Raw genomic sequence first — 20,241 nt, 5'->3', positions numbered from 1 at the left:
AAGTTCATATACAGATGTTAAAATTTGGAGGATTCTGCCCTGGTCTTGTGCCTTTTCCCAAGGGGTAGACTAGAAAATCATTACAGAGGCACTACAAAGTTCTGTGGAAAATCAGAAAACACAGGAGAAAAGACCAGATTCTTGACATCACCATGGCAATAGATGGGTCTCAGGCCATCTGGAGATGGAATTGTCTAATTTTTCTTTAGCTAGTTAGCTACAGTAAAAAAATGGTTCATTTAAGAAAAGCCTGTCCGTGTGACCTACTGCTGAAACGATTCAGGATGTAGTTCATAGGTTTGGCCTTGCAGATGTGAAACACTCTGAACTCACTGTCAATTAGGTGTTTAAGGATATGTATGTTACTCAAGTGCATCCAGCAACTGCTAGGTTCAGGTCTTAAACTCAAAAGGTCACTTTGTTTTGTTGTGTGTCTCTTTTTTTAGCTGGCAAAATCCCCCATTATTCTGTTTTTGATAGACAAAGCTTTTGAGGAATACTGGCAATGTTTTATAGAGTTGGTGTTTTGCAAGTTTTTGAAAAAATATAACTTTGCAAAAAGTTTTTCACTGCTTTCTATTTTTGCTCTGTATGGGAAGGAACATGGAGGATATTGAGGTTCTGAGTTCACCTTTTATTTTCAGTTAAGAAAAAAAGTAGAGAAAACAAGGAATTCGAATACTGAGACAATACAAAAAGACATTTAAAACACAACATTTGCTTATGTCATACATTTTAAAATACTCTTGCATAAAGTTGAATATACAGAATCTCTGGCTTTTCAAACACATTATGAAAAAAGACAGCAAAAAGTCTCCTTTTCTTCCATTTTTTCAGCAATTTCAAGATAGCACTTCACTTATTTTTCTTAAAATAGCTCTTATCCTCATGCCTTTTTCATAAAAACTTTACCTTGCTTCATTTTTGTCTCTGTACGTTCTCCCATGCCAAAACCAGAACTGACACTAATTCTGTGTTTTGATGATACCATGACTTCGGTGCGATGTTCACAGAACTGCACAGTCACAGAGTGGTAGAGGTAGGAAAGCACCTCTGGAGACCATCTGATCCAAACCTCTGCTGAAAATCATACCCAGCTAGAGCCTGTCCATCAGGTATTTGTACACATCAATAAGGTCTGCCCATAGCCTTCTGTTCTCCAAACTCCACTCCCACTTCTGTCAGACTCTCCTTGTAAGCCAAGTACTCTGTTCCCCAACCATCTCCATGGTCATTCGCATACACTCCAGGACATCCATATCTCTTGTACTGAGAGTTCAGAACTGGACCCAACAGTCCACATCTGGCACACCAGTGCTGAGGAGGGGGGATGATCACCTGCCTTAGCCTAAGGATAATGCTCTTACTAAAGCAGCTCAGGAGGCAGATGCTTTCTTTGCCACAAGGGCATGTTTCTGGTTCAACCTGTTGTCTACCAGGACCCCCAGGTCCTTTTCTGTAAAGCTGCTTTTCGGTCAATCCCCAGTCTGTATAGAATCATGAGGCTATTTCTCCCAAATGCAGGATATTGCATTACCCTTTGTTGACTTTCCTGAAATTCCCGTTGGCCCATCTCTCCAGAATGTCAAAGTCCTTCTAAGTGGCAGCACGATCATAGAATCATAGAATGATGTGGGTTGGAAAAGACTTGTAAGATCATCAAGTCCAGCTGTTAATCCAGCACTGCCAAGTCCACAACAAACCATGTCCCCAGGTGCAACATTCACATATCTTTGAAATACCTCCAGGGATGGTGACCTCCCAGTGTTGCATTGCTTGCTAATTTTCTGAAGGTGCACTCTGTGCTATCGTACAAGTTACATTAAATTGAGTCAGTCTAACTTAACTTTCTGAAGTCCTGTCTGTCTGCTTCTTAGAACAGTGATCTCACAAGAGAAACAAGATGCACCGAAGTCTAGCACAGACAGAATAAGCTATTGTTTATTATGGTGAACTTTACTGAGGCTAAACATAGTTGGGAAGCTCAGGTTTCCCAGGTGGGTCTCCTCAGAAGTTTATGATAATCTACACAAGGGCTCCTGAAGACTTTTCTCTCCCTTTGTCTCACAACGATGTACACTTGACCAAGAGGGTCTGAGTGTAAAGCACATGGCACAAAAGTCACCTTGGTCCTCCAAGTTGGTATCTTGTGGGCCATGAATAGCATCTATTATAAGAGTAGTCTGCTGCAGTCCTTGCTTGGGTTGATTTTAATAGCTTTGGAATTGTACACTAAGACCTCAGTAAAGCTCTCTCCTTCCAGAGACTAAAAAAAAAAAGTATTCATATAGAAACATCTGTTCACTTAGAGAAACTCTTTCATTTGAAAGGATCCAAAACATGACAATATTTCAAACATGATCAGTTCAAACTTTGATGCAATGACCTTACCGCAGAAGTGAGACGAGCAAGAATTTCAGCATTGGTTTCTGCTGTATCTTCTATTTTTTGATCAGGCCTTAAAAAATAAAAATAAGATTTTATTATTTCTTTCATTCTGTTTCAACATCTTTTGATTCCTGGAAAGTAAGGAACTGTGTAGCCACAGGCACTAATGTAAAAGGGCCTTTGAGATTCCACATCAAAATGGGGACTGCCGCACGACAATAATTAATTATGTCAGTAACGACAGAGTACACCCTTTGTCCCTGGCTGTCAAGAACTCTTTTGATTCAACCAACGTGAAGCAGTGAGAGAATTCTTCAGCTATAAAAAATATGATGAAGAACTAGAGAATGCAGGACCCTTTAGATCAGAGTTGCTTATTTGACTGCGTCTTCTGCTTTGCTAAAAATATATTCTATGAACAGAGCAAAGAGTTTTCTATCTGCCCACCACCCAGCTTTGCTAAGGTGTGGAGCAACACCTATGGAATACAACTTCACGTAGATGAAAACAGACAACACCAAAATAATTTTGAGACACGTGAAATTTGATATTCAGGAAAAATAACTGAAAGTGAAAATAATACATTTAAGAAGCCATAAATAACCAAACTAAAGCAACAGCTGAGAACATTATTAGGTTGTCTTGACAGTAACTCACAAGAAAGAGACTTTAATGTGTCTTTTCAAAAGTGAGGCAGTGAAGGTAGAACCCTCCTAGAAACTGTCCCAGAAGTCTGGCCCACGTGGAAATAGCCACACAAATGTGGACAGTACAGGATAAGACTGTGTTTTTCTTTAAAAGTCTAATTCCCATCACTAAAATAGCTGTAAGCCTTTCAGAAGCTTTATTGACAATCAGAAGCATTATACCAATATGATAGGGTCATAACTACGGGAAGAAGTAAAATAAAATGCCCTTGAGATCTTTACTTTTCATGGTATTCAAGAAGCATGCCAGCAAGCTGAACAGATACACAAAACTGCAGCTGCTGTAATAAACATAAATCCCAGGTATTAGCAGAAGCTTCTGTCTTTGACTAAATTATTTAATTGCTTATTTGCCTTGATGTCCTTAGGGAGAGAGCTGGCAACACATCTGGAATATGCAGCTGGTATATTGTGGTTCTTACATCCCATGAAATTTTATTCCCTGATAAAAAAATTAAGGTCAGAAAGCACAGAATGACACATGCATTCATTTTGGAGCAAGCAAATTCAGATCAAAATGGTAATTCAGATTATCAACTGCCTTTCCTATTCAAAGAAAATGTGATTTAACATTTTAAGTGTTATAAGCAGCCCAAAAGAAATAAATGAATGTATTTTCATTTACAGAGACTGACTTATTCAGGTTTTCTCTTTATAATTTTGAATGAGATTAAAATAACTGAACCCTTTAGATGTTTCTCTACACATCTGTTCTCTTCTGATGTCTCAGAACCAGGCTAGGACCAGATTCTTCTAAATTGGAGGCAGAAGATAGCAGCTCAGTAGACATATCCATAGATGCAATCTATAAACCCAGAACAGCACATAGCATAGCTAGTTCCTTCTTGGGCCCTTATCAATTTTTAAAAATACTGTTTAAAATACTTTATCACTGCTTAAAAATACTCCCAGTATTCATCTGCATATGAGCATCAAATACATCTGAAATCATGAATACACTAAAAATTACTCTTTTTTATTATCAGCTCTTCAGGATCAGAGAGGAAGGGTATATTATGACACCCAGGCCAATGGACAAAAGCAACACTTATCACCCTAATTTTTTCAAAAGTGGACAGTTAGGACCTAGTAAGGCTGGCACCAAACAGGAGCTATGAAAACCAGGCAAATCAGTACTTCTACTGTTCAGTGATCTGTGGGCACAGACTGCTAAGCAGAGTGAGATGCAGGGATGCTTGTCCTAGATCTGCAAGCCAGGTAAGTCAGTTTTCTGTCAGTTTTCTGAGACCTGTTTGTGTTCAGCAAAAGCTTTCCAGGAACTCCATAAGGCAGTAACTAAATCAACATCCCACCCTGGCTATTAGCATTAAAATCAAATTACTTTTAAGAATGGTTAATTTTCTGATATCAAAAAAAATGCAAATTGTTTCAGGACAGAAGACAGAGAATATAGTGAAGCACTCCTGAAAATAAAAAGCAATGTAAGATTTAGAAAAAAGCCTCTACTAACATACCTTCCAATAATTTTTAAAAGTATTATGGGATACATTTCAAGAGTCTCAGGTACTGAGTGCATTCTTGAAATGTTCGAAGTCTACCAATGGTTCTGGGAATTGTTAGAAACACTCCCATTTACAAAGAAGGAAATAGAAGCACACAAGGATTAAACACCTGTTACAACACCATTGCAGAAACTGGAGAATAATTCAGAAGGCATTGAATAAGAGGCTCAGTGATTGCTCAAGGCTGTAAGGGAGTCTATGACACAGCTTTCAATTCAGATTTTTTGTTCTCAGGCTATTGAAATATTCACTTGTTTCCTACTCAAGTAGAATGACTGTGATTAACACTGGGTGTTCAATGACCCCAAGAAGCCTCTTCATTTGTCCCATCTAATTTGACAACGTTTACAGGGTCTGAATCCTGTGGAATAGACACATTAGCCTTCAGCTTGGCATGAGCTGCTGAAAATCTGCTATGTCCTGACTAGTTTTCCATGGTGAATTCCCACCAATGTTCTGTTGAATGTAAGGAATTTCCACCAAGGCCAACAGGGAGCATTTATTCAAGAATCATAAGTACATCGCAGACTTCAAATCAGTATTTTTATTGTAGAGTTTCCTACAGTAATTTGATAATACGACAAAAACTGACTAGGAACAAATACAGATCCATCAAAAATCTGTACAACAAGTCAAACCTGAGCTATGTTTATTTAACAGGGTTTCCAGAATAGCTGCTGAAGGAAGCTCCCAGAGCTTCCTGTAGACTCAGGTCGACAGACTCCTTCAGGGACAGCAGAACCATGGCACTCCAGAGACCCACTGATGCACCCAGCAGCCCAGGCATGCACACGGCTACTGCCCACAGCTGCAGAGGAGACAGATGTCATCTGGCCTCTGGGACCACCAGGAAATATCCAATGCTCTCTTCTGGTGCACAAGCAGGCAGTTGTTTCTGATCTCATCAAAAGCAGGGAATCTATTTAATGAAGTAAGATTTTCTCTATTCCTACGTAGGTATAGAGTTAATGCAGTCAGTATAGATTGTGAGAAAAGTTAAGACAAAGAAAAATCAGTACCAAACTATTAAATTATAAAAAAATCCTATGCTTCTAATGGTATGCAAAACAGCTTATATATTCAAGAAAAGACAAACACTACAGGGAAAGGTTTTTCGAACTGTCCTCTTTCCTCATGGAAAGGAGTTTATGGCTTTATTTAACCAGGTTAGACAACTTTAACAAACATCTCATCATACCTATTCCCTTTCTGACTGTGTTTTAGCCGTTTATTATTTGCATCAAGCACGAGGAATTTTGAACCTGGAAAAGTCTCCTTCTGCTTTAATATCACATTCCCTCGAGGGTATACCATTGTTTAAAATTCAATTCCTACAACACAGACTTTTTCAAAAAGCACCCTCACAATCTGACAGGTAAAAGCTCCAGAAAACAATTTTTCTTTGACAATATTCCCAAAAGGAATCCAGCTTCAACTCAAATTTGAATAATGTGAGCAGGAAGGAGCTGGAAATGTACATTAATGAATAATTGTTCAATTTATGTGACAGGGATCATCTTCCACTGGAAATGACAGTTGCACTGAAATAATAAAACTGCAAAGCAGACCGTAAACTTGAACCTAAAAAGCCTTCAATCCATTTTCCTACCCAGCATCCTTCACTAACACATCAATATGACCTATCTGTTCTGTCCTTTTGATTCAAATCCTTTGAACAGGTAGACACAAACCACGAAAATGGTCTGATTTACAATGATGAGAAAAATCCCAAGTCTCACCAAAATCAAGATAAAAATGCCCTGATATTTAAGGGACAGACAAACTGTTTAGTACCAGAGTTGGCTGAAAGACAAGAATTTCTATTTACAAAAATAGTCAAAGGTTTTCTCCCATGTGAGTCAGCTGCTTAGAAATCATATTCAGTCCTGATGCTCTAGCCAGGTTGGGGTTCTTGTCACTTGCCTTGATCAAACAAATGCATTTTGAAGGGAAGCTTCACTACAGAACTGTCAATATTTGATTGGTGAGAGCAGTCAGCAGTAGGGAAGGGAATCAAGTTTCTGCCCTAAACTATGTAGAGAAATTACTGAGGTTTTTTTCTACCAGCTCAACATGTCTGAATTTAAGAATCCGGGCCTGAGACAGCTTACAGGGTCTTTGGACTTTGTGTTCCTTTAAAATATTTCTTCTGGACATTGAATGAGCATTTTTAAAAGCTAATATGTAGAGAAAGTACTCATAGAAGTAAGTTTTGTCTTTGGCATCAAAGAGAATAAATTCCAGTACTGCCAAAGTAATAGTTCTCCAAAGTATTGGGTTTGAGAATCATCAAGCTAGGGACAATGAAATAATTTAACTCAACTTGTCTGTTTAGGCCAAGTCCTGCAGATTTACTAAAGCATAAATGGTCATGGAGCCTCCAGAGTTCTCACTAACACCTCTCTCCTCTATTCTGGCCTCTCACTGTGGAACAAATAACTGTTTTCCTTCTAGCCACTCTAAACAGGCAACCTTGGAGTGCAGGCACATGAGCACGGAGAGTATAACATGCAATAGTCAGGTGAAAGAGGAGACATATAGGAAGCAAAACTCTCGAAAGGCATATTCTGAAAAATGGATAATAATGTGAGTTTACAGAGGTCTGGCAAACATTCAGTAGAAAATTAAAATCAAATGACTGAAGGCACCACATTTCCACCCGTCTTGTCAATCCATCTGAAAGCTGATCCTGACATATCACAAGGGCATCTGATCTGCTAATCAATCAGCACCAGACGTCTCTGCTGCCAAATTCATGCCAAACCTCCAAACGTAAGAGGAAACAAAAAAAATATAAATTCATGTGACCAGGTAATATAGCAAGCTAGAAGCAACAAGCTAGTGCCTAAAAACTGTAATATGGCCAAAACCCCTAGTCAAGTGCCTCCCTTTTTCTACCCATACTGACCTTCTCAGATGAAAAGCACATCTCTACAAGTTTTGTCAACACCCAAAAGAAAGCTCTCTCATTTGCAAGGTGGTTTGGGGGTAAACAGTATCATTATAAGGCCAGACACTTATAAAATAGTCAGTAGAAGTTGCAAATAGCTGTATATGCACACTTACAGATTGCACATGTCTATCCTGGGAGGAGACAGTGGCAGTAGTTGAAGCAGGAGCTTTACTCCATTCTTCCACGCTTCCTCTTTCTCAAATTCACAGAAAAGGTAGGTACACTCATCCGCTGAGAACTGGTAGAAAGCATGACTGTCTTGAAAGTAGAGTTGTCTGTCCACTGTTGGAAAAAATAAGATTAGTTACCCTTTAAACCTTCACCATGTAAAGATTTCTACCACATTCTGTATTACATTTGATCTTAATATTGAGTTGTACCATCACACAGGGCAAAAGGATTGAATACTCAGCACAAAAACAATCCTGACCTCTTCGTTTAATTCAGTGCATCCAAACAGGAAAACCCCAAAACCTCAATTTAAAGGTCTCCGGGATCCTGAAATTCAAGAATTAAGACTGATGAGTGTTTAATCACTTTTGGAACCAGTTCAGGTTTAGGGAATAAAAACCTTCCTCTTTCTTGTTAGATTTCTGAGTCCCAGTTTCCATTGGTATCTAAACCATTTTCACTAATGGTCAGACAGTAGTAAACGAAGTTCAGGAATGGGGAGGCAGTCCATCATTATACCAGCTTCTCCTCAAATTCAGGGCTACTGGATTTGTAGACTAGACCTGGATAAGATGTATCAGTTGTCTTCCTTGAAAAAAATGGGATTTAATGGAGAAAAAAGGACAGAGTCCAAAGCCAAAAGCACAAGCTCCTACAACAAGTAATTGAGCCCTTGCTGAGGCTGCAGGACCAGACATGCTGTCAGTTTAGTTGAAGAAAACCTTAAGGTACAGAAATCTTCCACAGCTTATGCAGAAAACCTTATGCAGAAATCTTCCACAGCTCCTCACCTTTTCACAAGAAAGAGGTTCAGCGTCTAGCACAGACCCCAGGGTGGGGTATGACCTGAGTTGAGCTACGTAAGTAGTCCCAGCTTGAAAGTAAAATCCATCAGATATCCAGAGGCTGATTACCAGTGTAATTATCACAAACCCCATTAGCTGGACCAAATCCCTCAGTTTGGTGGGGGAGCTGGGGACAGCAGGGTAGAACCTGGCCTCACCACCATCTCAAGGAGCTGGATTCTCTCTCAACCCATTGTAATTAAAAATTATGGAGAACAGAGAGGAAAAGAAAATCATTAATAGCTACAGAAGTCATCTGGCAAAGCCATGATCTGCAGCAACTAAACAGCTGCTGTCTTGTGAGAAACCTAAAATAGCTTGAGGGGAAAAAAATAAAAAAAGGCTGGAAAAGACACGCACTCTGTCTGCAACTTGATAAAAGGCAATTACAGTTTCAAAAGCAAAAGGAACAAAATTGCCAAAAACAAGGGGTTGATCTTTGGTATTTATGAAATGAAAGGTCACAGAAGTGAGCCTCCCAATAAGATAGTAGAATAAAGAACTGGCAAGAAAATTGGATCAATCTGTGCTTTTTTCCTTTCCCTCCTCTGATCAAAACCACAACTCTTGTCCCATGCAGGAGAAAGGGATAGCCTTCCTCACACTGGAAGTACCGGCTGGACTGACCTGACAATATAATGCCCATATCCAGGAGGAGCTGCCACACTCCAACTGCTGTAGATCGGCACTTAACAAAAGGGCACTGCTCCAAAAGCCAGTCTACAAGTTCTGATCCAACACAACTTCTCCTGAAAATAAACAAAATATCACTTCTTAAACTACAGCAATGTTAAAACATTCTTTTATAATAAAGTGCTATTTTTAAAGCTATCAAAAGTCAGCCTTTTAGTTCAGCAGAAAAAACTCTTAGTCTCAATTCCTAATTTCTGTCAACCTATTCATTTCAAGGGAAGAAATTACATTGGCAAACCTTGGGATACCTCTAGCTACAATGAGGGAACTTATGTTAGATGAGCAAGTTCCCTTACACACCCGATTTATGTAGCATACTTTGCAATATGTAGCATTTTTATCAATTTGTGCTGCATACAGTTCATCCAAAAATGCATAAGAGATAAATAAAATCCAACTTTTAGCCTCTGGATTTTATTTCCTTTCGGAGCATAGGCATAATCAGTACAGCTAAACAACATGCGTAAGACCTCTATGTGCTGCTCTAGGATGTACCTAATCTTTCATATTATTGATAAATGTATATATTTAAATAATAATAAAAAAGTAGTGGGTTTTTCTTAAACACAGGTGTGAATGAATGGTGCTATAATACAGAGCTGCACATTTTGATGTAACTGAAAACAGGAGAAAGCATTTATGCTACAATGCAATACAAATGGAAAATCACCTCATTACAGAAATATTCCATAAGTTACATGCAGAAATCACTGTGTCACTAAATCTTGGAATCCAATTAAGTTCTTTTATAACTCCAAACCGGGGCTGATATTAATACTCTTTGTTTTCAACCAAACAACTGACAAAAACTACTGTATACGAAAATCATAAGCAATTGAATTAATGGATATAGGATCGGGCCACTGCTGCTTTCTGACAACTGACATTGTAATATAATAAAAGCTATTAAGGTACATGAGACTTTAAAGAATTGTTTTAAGAAAATATTTTCAATTCTTAGTGACATACGCAAAATCTCTCTCAGAATTTACTCTCTTGTCAAATCAGGGCACAGATAAATGCAAATAAAACTCTTAAAGTTGATTAAAACAAATGATTTTGATTTACCTGCAAATGCCAGTAAGGTACACCCTGTCTTTAATCAGGTCAGAAGCTTGTACAGTAAAAATATTCCTGAGAGCTCTCCCAGCACAGGAAGAACTTTCTCCATAAATCTGAATGAAAAGAGAAATTGAAAACTGTGACAAACAGGGATTTATTCCTGCTGTAGTAAATTGTCTTGCCACTGCCCACTCCCTCCCTTTGAGCAATGCCCTCTTCACAGGCAAATGACAAGCAAGCACTCAAAGTCTCATGGGAAATGCACCCCAGCTTCTGCCAGTTGTATCATGGGTTGCAGGTGCCCCACAAGCTGGGCTGATTTTAGATTTGCTGCCCTAGAAAAGGAGAGATTTTACTGTCCACCAGCTCACCTTTTAACAACAGACAAGTTAAATGAAAACACGTGTTATTCCAGCAAAGCAGAGACATGAACCACTGCCAAAATCACACAGATGCGGTTTAAAATAATTTCCTATGTATTTGAGCTAAATAATTTATTTCAAGCCTAATACACACTGAAAGACTATTTCATAGTCGTTTCTTTTTATTCAGAACCTTTGGAGGTTTCCTATGATAGCTGCAGATCAGTTTATCCATGCATTGCCAGGAGGATATGGTCTTTCTGAATGGACACACCTCTGATTTCCCCACACCTGATTTCTGCCCTGCACCCCAAGGCTGCAGATGTGTCTGTCAAAACAGAACCCAACTCAGGCTTCCATAAAACCATATTCCACCCAGACTTTGTGTACCACTCCTTGCTGAAGAATTTACCTTGGGCTTCTATTGTGATGTTTCCTCACTCTCCCAGCAAAACACGTTAAGTGACACAAAGAACTAACTTGATGCTGTTTGGTTTCATCATTTTGTTTGTTTGCTTCCTATGTTTAGGAACTTTTAAAGGCATATAGAATAGGCCTAAGACTCATGCAAAGCAAAGTCTTGTGACATGCAAACCAGAGTCCTCAATACTGTAAAAGTAAGCTAAACAGTGGCAATCATTTGAGCGACTGGGAAGCAAATGCACATTGGAATTAACAACAATTCAGTTTGCAAACTCAGTAATAGAAGGATGTGATTTTTAACACACACACACACACACACACACACACACAGAATGATAACTTCTTAAATGCATTTAACTGCAAGTCACATTCACAAGTGTCTTCAAAGCTACGATTAAGAGGTTGAACTGAAGCAGAAGCATTCCTCACATATTGTTTGATGAAACAGAATTAAAAAGAAGCTTCACTAGTACCTTATTTGCAGGAGTTTCCAAATAGGGATTTGAAATTCTTCTGGACAGGGTCTGTAAGATAATTTGGTAGAGTGTTAGTTTTGTTATGGTTTTTGCACGGAAAAAAAAATAGCTGCAATGTAGCTTTTTAGCTATTGAAATCTACATAAAAAGAATTTATCAAATCATCTGAATAATCTAACATATGTCTCCAAATAATATTGTTTCACATCAGGCAAAAGGTTTGCTAAAATCAGCTCTGTAATTTTTATTACATTTATTCTTGATCTGGAAAAGAAGAGGAACAATGAGACGGCAAAGCCTATAGATAAAAAATTATTGGGTTAGGAAAGATCAAAAATGACAGTGAAGAATCTCAATATAAACCTAAAAAAAAATGGATGAAAAGCCAATATGATGAACTCAACATTGAAATCAGCATGTACTAGAGGGAGAAAATGTAATTACACATACTTTTAAAGCAAACTTTATCAATTCAGGAGAGACACCTCAGGGTCACAGAACCTTTCTTAAGGAAGACTACCCTTCTAAATGAAATTCTTAGCTAAAAGAAATTAGAATAAATGGTGAATAAAATGGTGACCAGTAGGGAGGTAACTAACGTAGATCAGAGTTATCTCTCATGCCACATGTTGCACTAGTAACAGTGTCTCAAGAAATGAATGCTCCAGTTTTAGAGGGGATTCAGACAATAACAGTAGTAGGAATAATGAAGGATTTGGAAAAATGCTAATCTGAAAAAAGACAGAAAAGGCTGTGACTATTTACCTTACAAAGGAGAGGATACAAGAGACATAATGTCATTATACAATGTGGAACAAAGAAAAGACAGATTTTCTGTGCTCTCCTTTACATTATATGAGAATAACTGATCACTCAATGAAATTAAGAGGATTCGCATTTGAGGAGACAGAAGGGAAAAATCACAAATAAGTCTTCACAGCAGGGAAATGCAAATGCCAAAATATTACCACTGATCAATAAAGACTGAGATTTAAAATTATAAAATTTAAAGTGAACCATAACTCTGAAAGGCAGAGACAGGATAAACATTTCCACAACAATCAGGTTACCCCACTCTTACTCACTATGATCCTCCCATATCTTGTCACTATTAAAAGACAAGATATTGTATCTACTGATGCTCACTTGCAACTTTTATCTTACTACAAGCCACACAAGACACAATAAACACTGCCTAAAATAAGCCAGGAAGTGGAAAAGAAGACCTGTAGAGATGCACTGGCACTGCAACAGGAAGATCATGTGGTGCTCCTTCACATTATTCCAACTTGTAAGCAGCATAATTAATTCCTTGCTTTGAGAAGGATCCAATTCTCACTTGGTATATTGCAATCATAAAAAACCCCCATCCTTCACACCCTGTAAGAATTACAGAATCCATATTTCAGTCACACCACCTGCTTTTTCCTCCCTGAATTCTTGTTCCCGTATTTTCAGAAAGGGAAGGGATGAGGAACCACAGAAGCATCTATGGCTGTTTACCCTTTCACACTCATCACAAACCTCAGTATAGTTCCATGCATTACAGTAGCTCCATACGGAAATACTGCAACATATAAGCCTAATTTCCCTCTCCCATGCCCAACAAAGATGATGCAAGAGCGCAACACTGCCTCAGATCCCACTTACTCTTCCTAGCTGGCATGTCATTAACACCTCGGTTCTGCGGCAGCCCTACATACCATCACTTCTCTTGGTTTCTGTCCAAGTCTTTCATTCCACAAGCCTCACTCACTGCAGCAGCACAAAGTTTATACATCGATTTCCCTGCTCCCTCCTCCTTTCCCAGGCTGGTGCTGACAAAGGACAAGGAGTGTCACCCAGGGAGAATCCTGGTACTGCAGTGTGCATTTATGTGACAGCATAAGATGAAGCTCAGCAAAAAGGACAAATTTGGTTGCTTCCTACAACAGGATTACAGTGGTGATGATGGATAAGAGAGGAGGGATTGACATCATCTACCCGGATTTGTGCAAAACATTTCATACTATCCCACACATATCCTTGTGACTAAAATGGAGAGACATGGATCTGGTGGATGCACTACTTGGCGAATAAAGAAACAGACTCAAAGAGTTGCGGTCAATAGTTTGATGGCTGTGTGAAGACCAGTGATGAGTGGTGTCCCTCTAGGACCACATCATTTAACATCCTCAGTTAACATGAGAACGTGGACAGTGGGATTGAATGCACCCTCAGCAAGTCTGAGGATGACAAGTTCAGTGGCGTGACTGATACTCTAGAGGGAAGGGATTCCATCCAGAGAGACCTGGACAGGCTTAAGAGCTGCTCTTGTGCAGTCCTCATGTATTTCAACAAGGCCAAGTGTTAGGTCTTGTGCCTGGGTTGGGGTAATCCCAAACATGGACACAGGCTGAGTGATGAGTGGATTGAAGCCAGGCCTGTGGAGAAGGACTCAGGGGTGTTGGTGGATGAAAAACTGGACATGATCCATCTGTATCCTGGGTTGCATCAAAAGAAGGAGGACCAGCAGGTTGAGGGCAGTGATTCTACACCTCTACTGCACTTTTGTGAGACCCCCCCACCTGGAGTACTGCATCCATTTGTCACCTTCCCAGCATAATAAAGATGGCGATCTGTTGGAGGAAGTGTAGAGGAGGGCCACTAAGTTGATCATGAGAATGGAGCACCTCTCCCATGGAGACAGGCTGAGAGAGTTGGGGCTGTTCAGCCTCGTGAAAAGAAGGCTCCAGGGAGATCTTCCAGTATCTAAAGGGGGACAACAGGAAGAACCTAGACAGAGTTTTTATCAGGGAGAGTAGTGAAAGGACAGCAGGTAATCATTTTAAACTGAAACAGGGTAGATTTAGATTAAATATTAGGAAGAAATTCCAAGGACTCTGCCAAAAGTGTCTGATGCAGCAGAGAAGAAAAACCCAAACTTCTAGTTAATCCTTCAAGCCACATAGTGCTAGCTCTGGTGCACAGAAGACAGGAGGAATTCACAGCTCTGAAATGGGATGAGTGAGGACAGGTCAATGGCTTTTCAGTGGCAGCCTGAACCCATATCAATGTGGAGCAAAGATGAAACACTGGAGAGACCATGAAAGTACATTTAGCTTGCCACGCGGAATCCCAGCCACCCAAAATTTCTAACAGCATAAGAAAATAGAAACTTGATAGGAGAAAATAAAATAAAACAGGAAGTGGCTTTCTGGAATAGAAAAAATTATCCTTCATGTTGATGCTAGTGCAGCCTGTGTAATGTTGTAATGTTGAAACACTCATTGCAGTTAGGCTGAAATTGATACAGAAATTTAGGATTTTTATATCCTAGCTACCATGACAGATCCTGTTTTCTTTTCTTTCTTTCTTTTTAACTTGCCTCAATATACTTTAGGTACTGAGAACACCTCTGTTCATCAGACTCTGCTTTGGCTGTTAGTGACAAACCGGGCAGTTGCCTACAGGAAAAGAAGAGGTACTGGATAAGTGGTCCAGCATACCTTCAAAGACCCCAGATTTTGGGTGGCTCTGTTGGGGAAGCACCACTCCCCCCTGAAGATATCTGGTAAATATGGGCTGCTCTCCAAAAATTAATTTCACACACACACACCGATTGAAAATACATTTGAAACTCACTCTAAGAATGAGCAAAACTGTGCTTTAAAAGCAAATTAATTAGTCATCAAGCAAACAGCTCATCTCTCATGAAAGCTACCTTGGAACAGTTATTGATTCCCATGCCAAGTGCTGCTTTCTAGCTACTGCCACCCTGGCATCCCCACGTGGCTCTTCACCAGCTTGAGGAGAAGCTTTGTCAAACCCCATCTCAGGGAGGAGACAGGGCTATGGCGGCACGTGTGGTCCTGGGACTGAAGACCATACGGGCAGGAGATCCAGAGCACTGGGTGTCCTCCAGAAGGGATATCACACCACACATGAGTAGGTATGCAGAGGCAGCTTGATCTTTCCTGCTGGGGATGCAGGAAGAAAGAGGCAGGGAGAGGTGCTGAGGGCTGGACGATCCAGAGTCTGAACTACAAACATGGCACAGGCATGGCATCATCCTAGCTTGGGGACACAACCTGCATGTGACAGGAGAAGACAGTTGGGACAGGAGGCCCAGAGAAGGTTTCTGAATAGGACTGCTAGTATCAAATCTGAATAAACCACAGAAAATTTAGTCTGAAATTGGGAAACATAAAGGAGTTTACTGTGGTATTTAAAATCACTAAAATCACAAGGAGTAGAGTAATGATGTGAAAATAATTGGAGGATTAAAATAAGGTGACCAGCAAGGAATTGAAACAACAAGAAGGAAATATTTATCTACAATCTATATGATCAACTTATAGAACTATAAGCCAAAGAATTAAATATGCCAGGTAGATTTTTAGAAGCAGAGGCTTATTTAATGACTAATACTACTATGCAAAGTCTATACCTAAGTTTAAATTAGTATTGCTTCAACTGTACAGTTATTTTTAAAACAAGCTGAGAATTTCTGACATTATTTAAAAATAAGCATGCAAAGATATCAATGATAATATTTTAATACATCGGCACAAGACGATTTTTTAGAGGTTTGGAAAGAAATTCCCCCACAAAATACTATACAACAAAGTGTATTAATTGCTCCATTGGAAAGAACAAGCTGTATTTTACTGTAAGATGCTGACTTAGTTCCTTCCTTGGGGGAGTATTGACCTTGGTCCACTATAGCAACTCCCTGTGCATTTCCTAGAACCTGGTCAGTGTTCTGTTCGAGGGCTAATGGTACTACAGAGCATGGATTTAGTCATAGCTTTTGGAGATAAATTTGATTTTTCTCCTCATTTTTAGACCTGAGATTTTGCTTTGGCCACATCTCAGCTTGAGAGAATGACTTGCCTACAAGTTGCTTGTGCCTCGCCTCCTGCCCAAGCTGTTCCAACAACTGCTGATATTTCTGCCATTGCCAGCACTGCAGTCACAGTAGCATCAGCAATGCTCCATACATCTGCTAGCAATTTAATCACCGGCATGCCCAGAAAGAAACAAAGCAAGAGTGCTTCGAGCTCCAGTTCAAGTGCTTTCCTCAGCTGGGATTTAGTGCTGTGGTAGCAGCCAGCAACCTGTCTACACTAGAAGTCATAATGTAACACCTCAAAAGAGGCTATAGAAATTGTAGGAAAATAGTAATTTCAAATACGGAACAGAAATGTTTTGCCTTCCTCTAAGAGCTTCTGATATTCATGTGCAGTTAGCGAGGAAAAAAAATGACAAAAATGGGAAGGAAGAATTTCTTTTTTAGTCAAGATTATTCCTTTTACTAAATCTTCTAAAGTGGGATTTATTTTAAAACTAACAGGAATGAGGAAAGGCAAAATCATGGCCTTTCTTCCCCAGTAAATTGTTCAAGCTTCCACCCCAGATTTTTAAAATATCTGGGTTTTTAACTGGTTGCGTTTCCAAAATATGAGCATAATATTCTGTGCTTACGAATTTGCAATGTGCAACCAAACTGTACCTGTTTTCAGTTTACAACACACTCATAAGTATTTGTCTGTTTGATCAGAGCTTAATTTGCAAACATGCCTATGACCAACTCCACGCTGCTGAGCAGTTCTAGAAACATTTTTGTTATGTACAAATATAACAAAACAATTGTTCATAGTTTCAGGGCACTGTCACTATGTGCCTAAAGAATTTAGTGTAACAGTCGTGCATTTCAAACTGGATTACTCAATATACTTAAAATTAAGCAAATTCTTCAGTGTTGTTATTCCATAAATATAAACAGCCTGAACAAAAAATCATCTCATTTTGAAATGCACATGGTGTAGCACAGATTCCCTGGTAATGAGATAATTTCTATTCCCTGACAGGGGGATTTCGGCAACTATTCAACACCTGAATCCTAAATTGGCTAATGTGACCACAAAAGAAATTATATATTCAGACACACATCCAACAAGAATTTAAGAATCCAAACCAAAAATACACTTTCACAAGTACTCATGCTGGAAACTTCTCATATTCCAACCATGAGAGCGTATGGAAAAGGATCACAAATAAAGCTGAATACAAATTCACTCTCAAAAGCAATCATCTGCTTGTACTTTTCTCTCCTCTGATCATTCAGCTCTAAAAATACAGTGTCTCAGGAAAAATTTTCAAAATCCACCAGAGGTATTTACTTAATTTCCCTCAGGCTTCTCTCCCACTCCACGCACAAATCAAAAAATAATTATTTGTGTCTCAACCAGATTCTGTTCTCTCATTATGAACCATGACAATGACAATGCCGTAAGAGTGACAGAAACCACAGCAACTGTTACAACTGATAGAAATCTATGGATGTTTTTTATCAAAAAGATTTGCTGGAGTTGCTAAAAGCAAGCAGCTACAATAATTAAAGAGTTTCTACTCTAGCCCTGATCTGAACACAAATCCTGAAACAAAGCTGGGCTGTACCTGCCTGGCACACCCTCCTCAACCTGCAACACAAGAAGGCAGTAATTTCTGCAGGAGAAAATGCTCATTTATTCCCAATGCTTACTCGTGACAGGCAAGGAGTGGGGGAAGGGAGCAAAAAATTACTGAACAATATGACTTATCACTTTGCCTCCTTTGAATTTTTGACACCACTTGCTACTGTCTAAATGACAGTTGTTTTAAGCAGCAGTAAGACATGGGTGTTGTGTTTAGTAGATGAAACGCTACCGTTGTCTGAAGGTGGTTGGATATAAGGGAGTGTTGTCATGAATCCCAATCCGTTTCCATGTGGCAACAGATTTTTCCTTGTTGCTAAGGCACAGCAAGCAGAGTTGGTTGGGAAGCTAGCTGACTTTCAGCAGATATCATTCATATGAAACCGTAGAATATGCCTGACTTTCTGCCAATAATATTTGTCACAAACAACCTTCCCCCACTGCTCCGCTTGAAACCCACTGTCAGAATTCACGGGTAATGAAGAACAACCAATGTGACAGCTCTCTGCATTAATATTTATTTAAGATTAAATATAAAACCCTTTATAAAGGATCTTTTTTATAAAGGAAAGATCTTCCACTAACCATCTTAAACTTCATATTCTTAGGTGTAGCATAAAAAGGTCAAAAAGCTGTAAAAAGAAAAATCTGTATTCAGCACAGCTTGCAATTTAGGGTTCCCAGATGAGCCTGAAGAGCTCTCTGGAGAAATCCAAATGGGTCATTAATGAAAGAAAACCAAGGAGGTATTGTCATCTGTTTTCTGTATAAAAAGAACTTAAAAAATAAGTTATTTCTCAAAGGAGAAACCCACAATTCATGGTTCATTCTCACTTCCTCCAAAACAGAAAGGAAAGTGAGAAGAAAATGGATACTCTTTGTGAAGACAAGCAGTGCTCTTTATATTTAAAGACTTATTTCTGAGTCAGCAACAGTTAGGAAAGCTATGCATTTAGAAGCATTTCTTTGTTTTCCAGTATCTATCAAACTAAATACGGCTAAACGGGTTTGTGCTTCAAACAAAACTAATTTTTACTTAATCTGGCATAAACCATTCACTTTCAAAGTCTCTGGAGCCTAGCAAGAAGTGTAATTTAGTGTCCAAGAGCAAAATTTATTTTCATTGACCTTTTCTATGCCTAAAAGAAGTTAAGAATAGAAAAAGAACATCATAGAAGAATATGGCAGGGCTGACTGGTTTCTCTCCTTCCTCTTCCTCAGTCCTACCATGGCAAAAAGCCCAGGATAAATCCAGCTTAAGGAAGGCACCAACACAGGCTCCTCCATCTGTATCCTGTGCCTCAAGTAAAGCTGCAGCATCCTGACACCCACCCGGATTGGGAGAAAGGGAAGAGTGGTGAGCCGGCAGAAGGGGATGCCTGGGTTAGGAACTTTATGTTATCAAAGAAAGGAGAGACAGCCTTTACTCTACAGCCCTCCTGCTAATGATCAGTTCCATGATCAGATTAAATACCCTGAAATGAGGCTGCTGAAAAGCAGGTCATGTCCTCTCTACACCTCCTGCTTCAGCTTCCCTGTCCCGCCGCCGCTCTTCTCCTTTGTGCCTCCAAGCGTGTCCGAGAAGCCATGTCCTGAACCAAGCTGAAGGACCAATGGCTTTCATATGGCTCATTAAATAGAGATTCATTTCAACAGGGATGGTTTCCCTCGCTGGGGTCACTGGGGAGCCACACAAACACGATCCCCAGCAAGGAGAGCAGCAGGGGCACAGGCCAAGGCTATGGGACACGGAGGGAGGCAGCAAGGGACAGCTGTGCTCAGAGGAAGCACTTGTTTATGCTAAATTAAAACTATCCAAGGAATGATGGCATAAAACACATCTAATAAATCCTTTTTATGTTGACAGAGCAGAGACACTGCTCTGTCAACATACAAAGGAAGTTAACTACGCTCACAAAAAATGACAATACAAAATTCTAGGGTGTCAGCAATGGGGAGCTTCACTTCCAACTCCATGTTCACATAAATGCAACAGCTGAAACAAAAGACAATTCCCATGTCATCTCCAAGTGTAGACTGCATGGGCATAGTTTGTAATACAGAAACAGAGTTTAAATATGATTTCTTTTTTTTATGAAGAGAAAATGGACGTTTTCTACTCATATACAAACACAGCGTTTGCAATGAGATTTCACTAAATATGAAAAGAATCAGAATTT

The 20,241-nt window shown here is 39.4% G+C and overlaps 1 protein-coding gene across 1 annotated transcript in view; it reads right to left on the bottom strand.

The window, feature by feature from the left end:
- RAPGEF5 (Rap guanine nucleotide exchange factor 5) overlaps window positions 1-20,241 on the bottom strand; it is a 160,088-nt gene that overhangs the window by 119,439 nt on the left and 20,408 nt on the right. The window contains exons 2-6 of the mRNA XM_066195927.1: window positions 11,601-11,651; window positions 10,349-10,455; window positions 9,215-9,336; window positions 7,685-7,853; window positions 2,392-2,458 (exon numbers count right to left, since the gene is read on the bottom strand). Of these exons, the coding sequence (XP_066052024.1) occupies window positions 2,392-2,458; window positions 7,685-7,853; window positions 9,215-9,336; window positions 10,349-10,455; window positions 11,601-11,651 (516 nt within the window). The remainder of the gene's footprint in view (window positions 1-2,391; window positions 2,459-7,684; window positions 7,854-9,214; window positions 9,337-10,348; window positions 10,456-11,600; window positions 11,652-20,241) is intronic.

Source organism: Chamaea fasciata, unplaced genomic scaffold, assembly GCF_029207755.1.
Source record: "Chamaea fasciata isolate MVZ Bird 193981 ecotype frontalis unplaced genomic scaffold, bChaFas1.0.hap1 SCAF_1, whole genome shotgun sequence".
In the NCBI taxonomy this organism is placed as follows: domain Eukaryota; kingdom Metazoa; phylum Chordata; class Aves; order Passeriformes; family Sylviidae; genus Chamaea; species Chamaea fasciata.
The sequence above is the reverse complement of the archived record's forward strand: the minus strand, read 5'-3'. Positions and strand labels throughout refer to the sequence as shown.